This window comes from Tupaia chinensis, unplaced genomic scaffold, assembly GCF_000334495.1.
Source record: "Tupaia chinensis unplaced genomic scaffold, TupChi_1.0 Scaffold000075_1, whole genome shotgun sequence".
In the NCBI taxonomy this organism is placed as follows: Eukaryota; Metazoa; Chordata; class Mammalia; order Scandentia; family Tupaiidae; genus Tupaia; species Tupaia belangeri.
The window spans coordinates 1,704,632-1,718,172 of record NW_006159535.1 but is presented as its reverse complement, the minus strand read 5'-3'; the positions used below and the strand labels follow the sequence as shown (position 1 = coordinate 1,718,172).

The 13,541-nt window shown below is 42.7% G+C and overlaps 1 protein-coding gene across 1 annotated transcript in view; it reads right to left on the bottom strand.

Moving 5' to 3' along the window:
* MTHFD1 (methylenetetrahydrofolate dehydrogenase, cyclohydrolase and formyltetrahydrofolate synthetase 1) overlaps nt 1-13,541 on the bottom strand; it is an 82,083-nt gene that overhangs the window by 18,322 nt on the left and 50,220 nt on the right. The window contains exons 13-21 of the mRNA XM_006142398.3: nt 12,192-12,238; nt 11,461-11,568; nt 11,236-11,310; nt 8,522-8,624; nt 4,294-4,370; nt 3,511-3,651; nt 1,490-1,558; nt 1,097-1,208; nt 862-1,001 (exon numbers count right to left, since the gene is read on the bottom strand). Of these exons, the coding sequence (XP_006142460.1) occupies nt 862-1,001; nt 1,097-1,208; nt 1,490-1,558; nt 3,511-3,651; nt 4,294-4,370; nt 8,522-8,624; nt 11,236-11,310; nt 11,461-11,568; nt 12,192-12,238 (872 nt within the window). The remainder of the gene's footprint in view (nt 1-861; nt 1,002-1,096; nt 1,209-1,489; nt 1,559-3,510; nt 3,652-4,293; nt 4,371-8,521; nt 8,625-11,235; nt 11,311-11,460; nt 11,569-12,191; nt 12,239-13,541) is intronic.

Below are 13,541 nucleotides of genomic sequence, written 5' to 3'. Positions count from 1 at the left end.
CGGGGTCCGGGACCGGAACCGCGGTCGACTATGTGGGAGTCCAGCGACATAGCCATTACGCTAACTGCTGGTTTCCGAGACTAGAACTCTTGAAAACTACTATATTAGGACAACTCTGACCGCTACCCTAAGAAACGCTGATTTTTTTTTTTTTCTTTAGGTGAGGGAAGTCTTATTTCCTGAGCTACATTGACAAGCTCCTGGAGAACTGGAATTTAATACGTCAGAGTTTGCTGGAAACTAGCACCGTGTCTTTATCTGCAGGTGCTAAAGATGTACTGTTAAAATACTAGGATAAAAAGTATAATTTCTAAGCAGTAGGAATTCAAGAAAATAGCAAGTCTGGGGTAAAGTTGAAGACAAGCTGCTCCCCACTTGTTTCTCTCTCGTACCTGGAGCGATCCTGAGCAGACCTGTCACGTGCCTCCTGCCCTTGGCTTTTCTCCCCCTCCCACTCCAGACTGTCAGTGGCCCTGCCAGCACAAACGACTCAAGAGGGAGCTGACCTGTGCCTCAGCTAAATGGTGCGGTTGGCTGGCTGCCAGCATCACTATCTGAAGAGAACGTGGGATTCAGACTTAAAGGGAACGATCTGGACATAAAGGAGTTTTTTGTGGGGATGGACAAGCACACGTCCCTGAATGCTTTCCTCAGAAATGCACGCAGGGAAGCGAATCTTGGCCCTCGTAAAATGCAGAGGGCTGACAGTGTCTGTGCACGACAAGTGGCTGGCGCATTCTTTGCTTTTAGCACCCTGTTAATCCCGAGGAGAAGCACAGCTCCATGAAGAAACAGGTACAACTTCCTTTTAGCCTTTGGAACATTCTGGATCATCGGACTCTGTCAACCTTGGATCCTTACCGTGGGGCCACCCCCGTGCATTTTAAGAGCCCTGACAGTGGCAACAAGCACCACCACGTGAGGGCGGAGACCAGAATATCGGCATTTGATGTTAAAAAACTTCTCCATTCCAATGTCTGCTCCAAATCCTGCTTCAGTCACTGTAAGTAAGGAAAAAAGCAACTGTAAATATGCTGCCCCAGGTCCCTGATGGTAAAGTAAATAGTCTATTCACTCATCTTGCAACAGTACTCACCTACAAAGCCTTCAGGACCGACAAGTTTGAGTGCAATCCGGTCTGCAATGATAGAGGAATTTCCATGTGCAATGTTGGCAAAAGGTCCAGCGTGAACAAACACTGGAGTGCCCTGTGGAAACCAGGACATGATAAGCAAAGCTGTCAATCCTCCTTCAAAACAGGATCATACAATCAAGTATGAACTTTAGTCAGATTCAAAAAAAAAAAAAATACTTCCCAGAGGGAGCAAGCAAAGCCACCTCTCCTGTATTTCAGTTATGTCCCCATCACAACTGTGAGAAAAGGAACAGGAAGAAAGGGACGGTCAGGTAGCTGATGTCCAAGGAAAGTGTGCTTTAGAGCCACTCTGCTCTGTCAGAAACCCATTCAGGAGCGCAGGCTCCTGCTCACCTCCAATGTCTGCATGAGATTGGGCTTGATCGCATCCTTCATAAGCACCGTCAGCGCCCCACTCACTCCCTACGAAACAAATGTACGAAATGTCAACTTCTAGCAAAAAAACAGCCTCTGAAACCAACATTCAATATTCTAGGTTTAATCATCTTAGACCAGTTCGTGCTCTTGCTTGCACTGGACCATCTATCTTTTTTTCCCCCGGATATACTATAAGTTACTTTTTTTTTTTTTGAGAGGTTTTTGCTATAGGGCACATGCACTCGCCAGAAAGGCAGAGAAGAGCAGAGAGACAGAAAGCGAGGAATCACCCCCCAGGGGAAATGACCATGCCGCAATCCCTTCTCCTCCATTTTTCTCTCGGGATCTTGGGCATGCACACGTGCCTGGCATGAGTTTAAGCCACTGCATCCAGGACTTGAACCATGGTTGACTACCTGGGAGTCCAGTGACATAGCCATTATGCCAACTGCTGGTCCCACTGTGAGTTACTTTAAGCAGGGAGAACGGATGGAATAAAAATGTCACTCACAATTTCTGGAAAAACGTGTAACCTCAATCCAAGGTCTTTTGCTAGCTGATATGGAGAATCCATTTTAAACCATGGAAATGCAAGTTCTTAAAGTACTAGGTTATTGGTAACTTTGATATCTAGCTAGAAATGGGTACAACCAAATTCAGCGTGTGTTTCCCAAAACTGATACTAAAACATTACCTAGAAATTCAATACCAACTCTTAAATATTCTATCTCCGTTTTAATCCACCCAACAATAGCTGAACAAACTGGTAACAATGTAAGGTAAAGCAGTGGCTCCCATTTATGTTTAATTTTGATGAGTCGCTAAGTTTAAAGTTTGGGTGTTAAAATTTAAAACACAGGGCCAGCGGATGGCATGGTGGTTAAGGTGCTAGATCCCACATGGCAGACTTTGCAGTTTGAGTCCCAGATCCAATAACTGGGGTGGGGTGGGAGGCTGTGCATACGTGCCCAAAATCCCAAGAGGAGAATGAAAGAGAAGGGACTGTAGTCCGGTCATCCCCCCACCCCCCAGGGAATAACTTCTCACTTTCCCTCTCTCTCTGTCTCTCTGGCTCTTTCCAGTGAGTTCACATGCCCTGTGCACAACTCTTAAAAAATGAAAAAATTGAAACACATATGAGCATATTAACTGTGAAAACAGAAAGGTAACATTTCCTACTTCCTGAATTCACTTGCTATACAAATATAAGCAGGCTTTTTTTTCTTTTTCTTTTTCTCCCCCCCTGGCCATAGGGCCTATGCACTTGCTGGAAAGAAAGGAAGTAAGAAATCATTCCCAGGAGGATGGCCATGCTGCAATTCCTTCTCCTCCATTCTCCTCTCAAGATTTTGGGAATGCACACACACATGTCCAGTATGAACTTCAGGCCCCCAGGTCCAGGACTCGAAGTCACAGAGTTGGCCATGTCGGACTTGGTGCCTGAACTGCCATGCCATCTGCTGGCCCAACACAAGCAGTCTCTTAAAAAATTAATCTGTAAGAATTCTCATGTCAATCCTCACATTTCCAGGCAGACAGTTGAGAAATAATTCTGAAGTGGAAGGCTAGCCTAAGACCATCAGAGGAACTGGCTAATGAGTTGTTCACGGTAGTTATCAATATGCATGTGGTGACCAACTGCCTCTGACAAGAAAACTCTGCACAGGACCCTGGGGAGGGTCTAAGGCGTGACTCCAAGCTCAGTCACTCAGAACCTCAGTCTCCTAAGCTTCTCTGCAAACTGTACTCACACAACTGCCATTGGAGACACTCGTAGGATGAAGGTGATACTTCTAGGAGGAGAACTGGGGTCTGTTACTAGAGCATACCATCTAAGTACTTTTTACACATCCCATAATTATCTTATAATTAGCAGGATGAGACTGAATGACTAAACTGCAACATCACAAATAGAGTGTAATTTCTGTTCCTAGTAACCACGGAGGGATTCTAGAATAACAGATACACACGTGTCACCAAGCCTGGCAGAAACTCACCAGATCTTCAGCAGTGATGGGCTCCCCCTTCTTGCTGGAAGCCACCACCATTTTACCCAGTCTCTCTCTCATGTCTTCTAGAGAACTGGTGAGAGCCAGGACAGCCATGATTTCACTGGCCACAGAGATATCAAACTGGGCCTGTGGGCAGGGGAAACAGACAACAGCAAAAACTGTCATCAACCAGAAACATGAACTGCAAAGGTAATCCTTTTCTGCATCTGAGGCTTAAACAAATATTTTAAAAGGATGAGATAACACAATATTACACAAGGGATGAAATAATACTCCAATAGCAAAAAAATTGTCGTTAATTATTCCAAGACCTTACTTACGTGGCCAATTTAAAAAAATAAATGTTTTAGCAGAAAGAATGAGCTGCTATTTTACGTCTGCGAGGGTAGCCTGTCATCTCACGAGTACGGGTTTCCTAATACACAAGGGAACAACACAGAAGCTCTTACTTACACTGAAGAGACGTACTGCAAAATGGCCACACAAAAAAAGAAGCAATTTAATCAATTTACATGCAAGGATATTCACTTGGGGCTCTCCACCTCCAGGAAAAAAGTGCTGGGGGAAAAACACACAGGTGACACATGGGATTTATTGCAAAAGCTGTCAGGAGTGCTCAATACCACACACCTACTCACTTCCATTTTAAAAGAGAGAAGGCAGAACAACACCTGGCAGTATCAATCGTAGGGAAGAGGCTGGAGGAGGATAGAAGCTGCGGGATCTAGTTCACATGAGCTAATTTACTTGGAAAGGATGAACGCTTACCGTCCGCGTGTACCCTTTCTCTGTCGGAGCCTGTCCAATTGTGATCTTCCTCAGGAATCTATCATTGGTGTCCAGCACTGCACAGAAAGGGAAAGGACCGTTGTGTTAAAGGGAGGAGTATTTTAAAGCAATAAGTCGAACTTAATGACTGCCTGTTAATATTCGGTTTCAAAAATGATAGCAAAGCTAAAATATGCTTTCAAGTTAAATGATGCTTACATACCATACTGTACAGGAATTATTTTTAAAGCAAAGAAATGTACCGTGGCTTGGTTTTATCTGGAGAATTCAGACAAGAAACTAGAAATTTGGAATTTGCTTCAAAGCACATACTATAAGACAAACAGAGCAGTCCGCAGTTTTCTTTTTCTTTTTTTGGAAAGGTTTTTGCTATAGGGCACGTGTGCTCACCAGACAGACAGACAGACAGAAAGCGAGAAATCCCCCCCCAGAGGTGATGGCCAAGCCGCAATCCCTTCTCCTCCATTCTCCTCTCGGGATCTTGGGCACGCACGCACATGCGTCCGGCTTGAGTTTTAAGTTACCGGGTCCGGGATGCAAACCGCAGTCGAGTACATGGGAGTCCAACGACATAGCCATTACACTAACTGCTGGTCCCGGTCGGCAGTTTTCAAAAGGCCCAGGATTTGTAGGGAACCAGCAGTTAGCGTAATGGCTATGTCGCTGGACTCCCACGTAGTCGACTGCGGTTTGCGTCCCAGACCTGGTGGCTTAAAACTCATGCCGGGCGCATGTGCGTGCGTGCCCAAGATCCCGAGAGGAGAATGGAGGAGAAGGGATTGCAGCGTGACCATCCCCTCTGGGGGGTGATTTCTCGCTTTCTATGTCTCTGTCTATCTGGTGAGCGCACGTGCCCTATAGCAAAAACCTCTCCAAAAAAAAAAAGGCCCAGGATTTGTGTTGTTCTGTGGGATAACACAGTGACCTTACACCATGACCTTATTTGAGAAATACAAGAGTCATGAACTCAGGGCAAATGCAAATGCCCTTTAGAACTCGCTGGGTAAAAGGTTTGGTTTTTCCTTTAGCACACTTACAATAACTTCTACTTTGATGACACCACATCTCTCCAATGATATACCTTGGAAAACATGGCAATGTCTCCAATTTTGATTTTTTTTTTTTGAGAGGTTTTTGCTATAGGGTGCATGCGCTTGCCAGAAAGATCGAGAGACAGAGAGATAGAAAGCGAGAAATCACCCCCCAAGGGGGATGGCCACGCCACAATCCCCTCTCCTCCATTCTCCTCTTGGGATCTTGGGCATGCATGCACATGTGCCCGGTGTTGAGTTTAAGCCACCGGGTCTGGGACTTGAACCGTGGTTGACTACATGGGAGTCTAGCGACATAGCCTTTATGCTAACTGCTGGTCCCCAATTTTGGTTTTTCATAGGAAATGAATGTGATCTTTGTCCTGGGCTCCTAGAACCCTTGGAATGTTAAGCGTGCTAGTAGGAATGTCTTGTTATTCAAAACAAACCCCTTTTGATCACACCTGAGTTTATGGTAATATGGTGACTCAGGGTAGGTCTCCTATTCAGCCTCTGGAGGGGCCTGGGCACCTGAATGACCAAGGAATTGTAAGGTTAGAACTATCAGCCCATCCACTGAGCCCTGGGAAAGAGATTAGGGGATGAGGATCTCTAAAAACTCTTTAAAGCCAGGAGATGGCCTGCATCCATAATCCTAGCTATTCAGAGAGGCTGAGGATCATGACATAGCAAGATTGTCTTCAAAAAACAAAACAAATCGGGGCCAGCAGATGGCATGGTGGTTCAAAGTGCTGGATTCCCACATGGCTGACTGCAGTTCAAGTCACAAACCCGGTGGCTTGCTTTCTCGCCTTCTCTTTCTCTCTGTCTGTCTGTCTCTGGTCAAATTAAGAACCTTGAAGAGGAACAAATGGAATTAAATAATTCAAGAAATTTAAAAAAATTGAAAACAAGAGCTCATGAGCTTTCTTGGTTGGGAAGGGTGAGGCACCTGCTCTCTACACACCTGTTCCCCCTGGCTGTTCCTCAGGTATACCATTTATTTATTTAGTTTTAGTTTTTGTTATGGGACATGTGCACTTGCCAGAGAAACACAGAAGGAAATGAGGAATTATCCCCCAGGGAGGATGGCCAAGCTGCAATCCCTTCTACATACCCCTCTTGAGATTTTGCATAGGCACACACACGCACCCAGCATGTTTTTCAAGCCCCAGGTCTGGGACCGAAACTGCACAGTCAGCCACGTTAGATCCAGTAGCCTTAGCCAGCATGCCAATCGCTGGCCCCAAGTTATACTCTTTATAATAAACCAATAAACAGAAGTAAAATATCTGAGTTCTGTGAATCAGTGTAGCGAATAATCAAACCCAACAAAGGGGTTGTGGGATCCCCAGTTTTTAGTTAGTCAGCAGTACACTGACACCTTGGACCGGGAACTCATGTCTGAAGGAGGCAGTCTTGTGGGACTGGGCCCCTACCCTGTGGGGTCTGCTCCAGATAGTGTCAGAACCGACTTAAATCATGGGACACCCAGTCGGTACCCTCTAGTGAATCCAACAGAACTGAACAGTTGTGGAGGAAAACAGACACATCTGGAGTCAGAGAAGTACTGAGAATGGTATGAGCATAAAGGGGAAACAGAAGGTGTCATTTCAATATGAAATGCCAACCAATAACAAGAATCACAAAATGAATATTAAAAACCAGAAACCAGTTCATGGGGCCAGCAAGTGGCATGGTGATTAAGGGCACTAGACTTCCATGTGGCCAACTATGGCTCGAGTCCTGGGCCTGGTGGCTTTTTCTCTCCTTTCTCTCCCTGTTCTCTGGTCAAATTAAAATAAATAAATAACGTTAAATAAAATAATTTTTGGGGAAAAAAAAGTTCATACTCTAAGCAGATTTTTTTTTTCTCTTTTTCTTTTTTTTTTTGGAGAGGTTTTGGCTATAGGGCGCATGCGCTCGCCAGACAGACAGAGACAGACAGAGAGATAGAAAGCAAGAAATCACCCCCCAGAGGGGATGGCCATGCCACAATCCCTTCTCCTCCATTCTCCACTCGGGATCTTGGGCACGCATGCACACATGCCCGGTGTGAGTTTTAAGCTACCGGGTCTGGGACGCGAACCGCGGTCGACTACGTGGGAGTCCAGTGACATAGCCATTACGCTAACTGCTGGTCCCTCTAAGCTCATTTTTAAGGCGCATGGTAATGTAGCAAATTATTTTCCATAAAGACTGTAATAATTTAAACACCAAAAGCAATGACTCATATACTGATAGCACTTGAACACACATGCATTTACATGTCATCTGATAGGTAAAAGATATGGTATGTATATCTGTATTTTTCAAAACAAAAATAGAAAGTGAAGTGGAGTGAAAACTCTTATTTTTTCAAAATTTCAAGTTGCTTATAACTAGTTTTTCTGTATAAAATAGCCAGCCAATCATTATGACTCATTTTTTTCCTTATTTGTTTCTGCTTTTTTACAAAGCATGAATTAGATACGAATCAAAGGAAAAGTAAATGAAATACTAAATGTTCAAAATAGATCTTTAGCTTATTCCTTATAAAATATCGTATCATTTGTCTGAAGCTATTAAAGCAAAGGAAGAGAAATGCCACTGGTTTTACATATTAGGAGCGTCATCTCAAAAACGCCATTAGCAGGCCAGCTGATGGTGTGGTGGTTAAAACGGATGGATCCTGCTTGGCCACCTGCAAGGTTCAAGTTCTGGACATGGTGGCTTGAGAAACACGCTGAGTGCTTGTGTGTAGGTGCCCAAAATCTTGAAAGGAGAAAGACATGAAGCAGAAAGGATTGCAGTGTGACCATTCCCCATGAAGGATGTTTTCTCACTTTCTCTGTCTCTGGCCAATGCATGAGCCCTCTGGAAATTTAAAAAAAAAAAAGAAAGAAGGACCCAGCAGCTGGCGTAATGGCTATGTTGCTGGCCTCCCATGTAGTCGACTGTGGTTCGAGTCCCAGACCTGGTGTCTTAAACTCACACTGTGTGTGGGACAGAGACAGAGAGGGAAAGTGAGAAAACAAGCTGCCTGGTCCAGGACTTGAACCACAGTCAGCCAAGTGTGAGTCCAGTGCCTTAACCACCATGCCAACTTCATGTTTTAACAACTCTTCTGGAGGGTGTAGGGTTTGCAGGTATGCAGTTTAACTAAAACAAATGGGGTATGTACACTGCTCTGGTACCTCTTTGCCAAGTTATGGTTTCTGGATCAATATCCAATCTTGCAAATCTGTTGATCTCTTCATCTGTTAGTGTGGTAGGGTCAGTCTTGTGAATGCCTAGTCTCTGAAGAGGTAGAAAAATTAAAACATAAAACAAGATAAAACAAATAGAAGCATAATAAATTTACAAAAAATATTATTTTGTTTATCTTTTAATTTGCTATAGGGAGTATGTGCTCACCAGAGGGACAGAGAAAGGAAAAATGAGAAAAATACCCCCCAGGGGGAGGGCCACACTACCATCTCTTCTCCTCCAGTCTCCTCTTGGGATTTTGTGCATGCTTACACACACTCCTGGAATTTTTTTTATTTTTTATTTTTTAGAGAGAGTGTCTTGCTGTGTTGCCCAGGCTGGCCTCAAATTCATGATTTTCCTGAGTAGCCAGGATCACAGGCATACGCCACCATGCCTGACCTTTCAAAAATATTCTAACCCCTATCTTGAGATAGAGTCTCCTCTAGGAAACGCAAACCATCTTAACTTCAAAAGGAACAACTGATCCCATTTGCAAAACTTCAGGGTTATTTCCTACTCACATAAATACACAAAGGTATTACTAACAAGCCTGTTAATATGGAGCACCATTAGTTTGGGTTTCTATAAACTAGTCCCAAATAAGTACAGTGACCAAAAAATATGATAAGACACACACACACTTCCTAACTCTAAAATAGACTCAAATACATTGGAAGTAAAAGCACTTTGCAAAAGCTTTTTCAGACAATCAAGAAGTCCAGTTCTAATGTAATTTTAGGGAGAGCAGAAATAGTAAAAACAAATATAAATCACTTTTACATGCTTTTTTACGTGAGCACTATACTTTTGTTGACTTCTTACTGTCGAAAGGCACAAAAAGTTTGTATTTTCTTTCTCACAAATCTGGAAATTTTATTTATTTATAGTACGTACAAAGCCATATCCTAAAATGGAAATGCTTATATGTTCTCCCTTACTTCTAATGCTAGATAATTCTTGGGGGCCCCCAGCAAGTCCCACTTTGAAACTTCAGATGTGTTTACAGAGGTGGCTGCTCACTGGCTTGTCAAATAGCCCCACGTGCCTAGAATATGACTGTGTACAGGAGCCAGCCAAACCCTCAGCCGCTCTGCTGGGAATCTGTTGTTGACAGTCCCCTCCTGATTGAGCACTGCGGGGCAGACTGACAGCACTGTCCGACAGAGGACACTGTAGCCTTGGCCACGTCTCTTGATTTAAAAAGATCATTTTTTTTTCAATCTACCCTCTCCCCACATCTGACAAAGGCCCATAGCAAAGGTAAACTTAGAAGCCTGCTCCTTCCTGCCTCTGGTGCCTCCCAGAAGACAACTCTGTTGCAAAATAGGGTAATAGTTGACTTTTGCAGGATGCAAAAAACAAACAAGCAAAAATAAATAAATAAATAAAGGAATATCAAACCACTTAAAAGTTAGTAGTTCTCAATGGTCCAGAAAAAAATGCATACATATAAATAGTGGCAGAATTATAAGACAAGGAGAACAAACTGTACATAAATAATAAATCTGGCACACACCATCACACTCTGTCAAGGCTGCTCTGGGATCTAAACCCAGGCCCATGGCTTCTGGGCCAATAACTCTTTTTTTTTTTTTATTGTATGGATGTACTAGTTTCTTTATCCATTCATCCACTAGATGACATTAAGATTATCACCAGTCCTTAGAGATTCTTTTTAGGCTTTTGTCATAGGGTGCGTGCACTCGCCAGAGAGAGACAGAGAGATAGTGAGAGGGAAAATGAGAAATCACCCTCCAAGGGGATGACTATATCACAATCCCTTCTTAATTCTCCTCGTGGGGTTTTAGGCACACATGTGCATGCACCTGGCATAAATTCCAAGTCTGAGCCCTAAACCACGGCCAGCCATGTGAGAGTCCAATGTCTTAACCACCATGCCACCTGCTGGCCCAGAGATTCTTGAGTAGAGCACCTATAAACATCCATAGACAGATTTTTGTATAAAAACAAGTTTTCACTTCTCTGAGATAAATACAAATGGTGGGATTTCTGGGTCATGTGATGTAGTATAGTGTTTCTTTAATGATTATCCATTTGCTATAGAAATCCAAATAAAATATAGAAGTAATTACCCATTTAGTTGTTTAACCCAGTCCTTTATGTGGGCTGGTCAAGGCAAGTATTATTACCCCCATTTTACAGATAAGGAAACAGACAGCCAAGTCATACAAGAGAACTTCATGAAAATTTACAGAAAAATGGAATGAATGGATGCATTTCTTTCGGTGTAAAACATTTCAACCCATGTAGAATGCCTTCATAATGTGCATTTTCCATGAACTTTTTGAAGACTCTACACACAAAGAATTTGCTGAAGGTCCTAGTGACGCAAACTTGAGAAGATGTTGTACCGCCACAATGGCATCCTCATGTATATCCATGTTATAGAGGGGGTGTCAGTTTTCTCTTTAGCCGAGAGCAGGTTGGCACTGTTCTATTTATTCCAGGACTAATCAATTAAAATTTATAGATAAGGAGAAAGAACACCTCTATCAACAATCCCTACTGTGTATATCATAACCTTAAGACTCCGATTATTGATATAACATGAACCACAGGCTATTCTAAGGAGATTTTCACCTCCTTATCTATTACCAGATTTCATATAATACTACAAATGAAAAAGGAAAAAGCTTACCTGTAGCCTTCGGATTTGGATATCAGAGAACTTTCTCACTCCATTTACTGATGGTACCAAACGATTAAAGAGGGCCTTAAAGAAACAGAGGAAAAGGGCTTTGAGATGAGAGGAACCCTGCTGCCTTGATAGGTGCATCACTGACACCCCACAGACGAACTCTAATTCAGGTACCTCGGCCCTTTCAGAAGTGCTCATGGGGTTCGTGGGGCCTCAGCATCCTACCTTGTCTGTCTGGGTCAGTTCATGGAACATTCGAGCATCGATGGCTGCGGCAACGAGGTTATTAGCTGCTGTGATGGCGTGGATGTCACCAGTGAGGTGGAGATTAAACTACAAAAGAACAGATGCCACATCAGTCTCCCAGCGGCTCTGGGTCTGTCCAACCTTCATTCTATTGCAACCCAGTCAATCCCTAAAGCCAACGGAATACAATGGCAACCTAGCTAGGGAACAAACACCCCATGTAGGGAGTTCTTGAAAACATAAATGACTATCTATCCTCAAAAGGAACTCCTCCCAAACACAGAACTAGCAGTTTTCCCTAAATAACAAGTCTAGAGACCACAAATGCCATACTGCTGGAAGCAAACGACGACACTGGATGACTGAGGACACACTTGCATCCTTTAAACAGTAAGCGAGAAGTCTCAGCACCAACTCAATGTCCATATGCTGTTCCCATTTCTGTAGTCAGTATTCTGAATTCACCGTGTGTTGGTGCTTCCCAAGGTCACACTTCATTTGATCACTTGTTTAAAATGATTATTCCCACTGAGAGCCAGACTTCAAAACTTAGCTATGTAACAAGTCTATAAATTAAGATGTTTTCCCCTTATGTGTTGCTTCTGCTGAGAAACAAGTCATTTGCCACTAAGAGCTGTAAGAAAAAGGTTAACCTATAGAGAGAAAGCTATAATACAGGATCTGCTTCAGCCAATCCTGAAACACTTTACCTCTTCCATAGGAATGACCTGGGAGTAGCCGCCTCCTGCAGCGCCACCTAGGGGACAGGCCAAGGGCAGGGACTCAGGTTAAGCATGTTTCTCCTCAACTTGGAAATCAAATAAAAGCAAATTGATTTTTGTAACTATCAAGCATATTATTTATTTATTCTTTACACTTATTTGGACAGATTTGAGTGTGTATTTTCTAATTTTCTTTCAACACACTAAAACACTTGATTCCATTCACACGGAATAGTCTCACAGTTGAAATCTGAGTCTAACTGACAAAACCATGAACACATACATACCTACTCATTATCTTTAGAAACAGGTTCCCTGTGATTCTAACACTTGTTAAAAGGCCCAGTCGACAGTTACATAAAGGCAAACCTGTTTAATTTTCCTACTCTTATGAAGCTACTCTGGTTGTTAAAAATGTAGTATTTAAAATCCACATGCCTAAGACAGAGACTGCAATTCTTCCTAAATAGGAGACATGTGTTAGTAAACAACCTAACTGCTAGACGTTTTTGTTGGCCCATTTGGATTATTAACCAAAGAGAGTTAAAAAAAAGTCTAGATTATTCACATTATTGGTGAAATAAATGTGATTTTGATTTTGTTTTTGTAAGGCAGAGACCCAAGCACTGAGGTGACTTGCAATAAGAGAAAAAGGAGAATAACGGGTTCAACAAGCAGAACAGGGAAAGGCTCATTCTGAAGTTGCAAGGGATTTGCAAAGACAAGATCAAATGCAGAAATAGGTCAGCATGTTTATAAAACAGGCAAAAGGGCAAAGGTGTGTTCCAGGTCAACATTTCTAGGAACTGCTGGAACAAGCATAATGTGAAAAATCTAACTCTACAAACCTATTATAGCTAATAAAAACGAAAGAGTATGTTTGCAATAGTGCATCAATCAAATCAAAGGTAAAGTCTGCTTACTGATGTCATATTTTACTGATTATTGATGGGTTTTCATCTACTCAGAAAAAACTTTGTGTTGATAGTGGTAGTTTAGAGCTTGGAGAAGACATGGGGCATCATACTGGTACTTAATGGAGCCCTCGACCAAGTCACCTCTGAAGTCCTAGTTGCTGCTGTTGGAAAAATGGTGATAAATAACATCCCATGTTGAAGGATAAAATGACATAGAAATGAGGCATAACTTGCTTATTAACACGACACCTGGAGCAACACGTATACTCAAGAAGGGGAGGCTTTTCTTATTCCCAGTAGGGTGAAACATCTGGGGGTTTGTCTCCAGATAATCAATAGCTATGTTTACCTTTATTGTTACTGTGACAACTGACTATTTTTTTTTTTGAGAGTTTTTTTTTTTTTCCTCGCTATTGGGTGC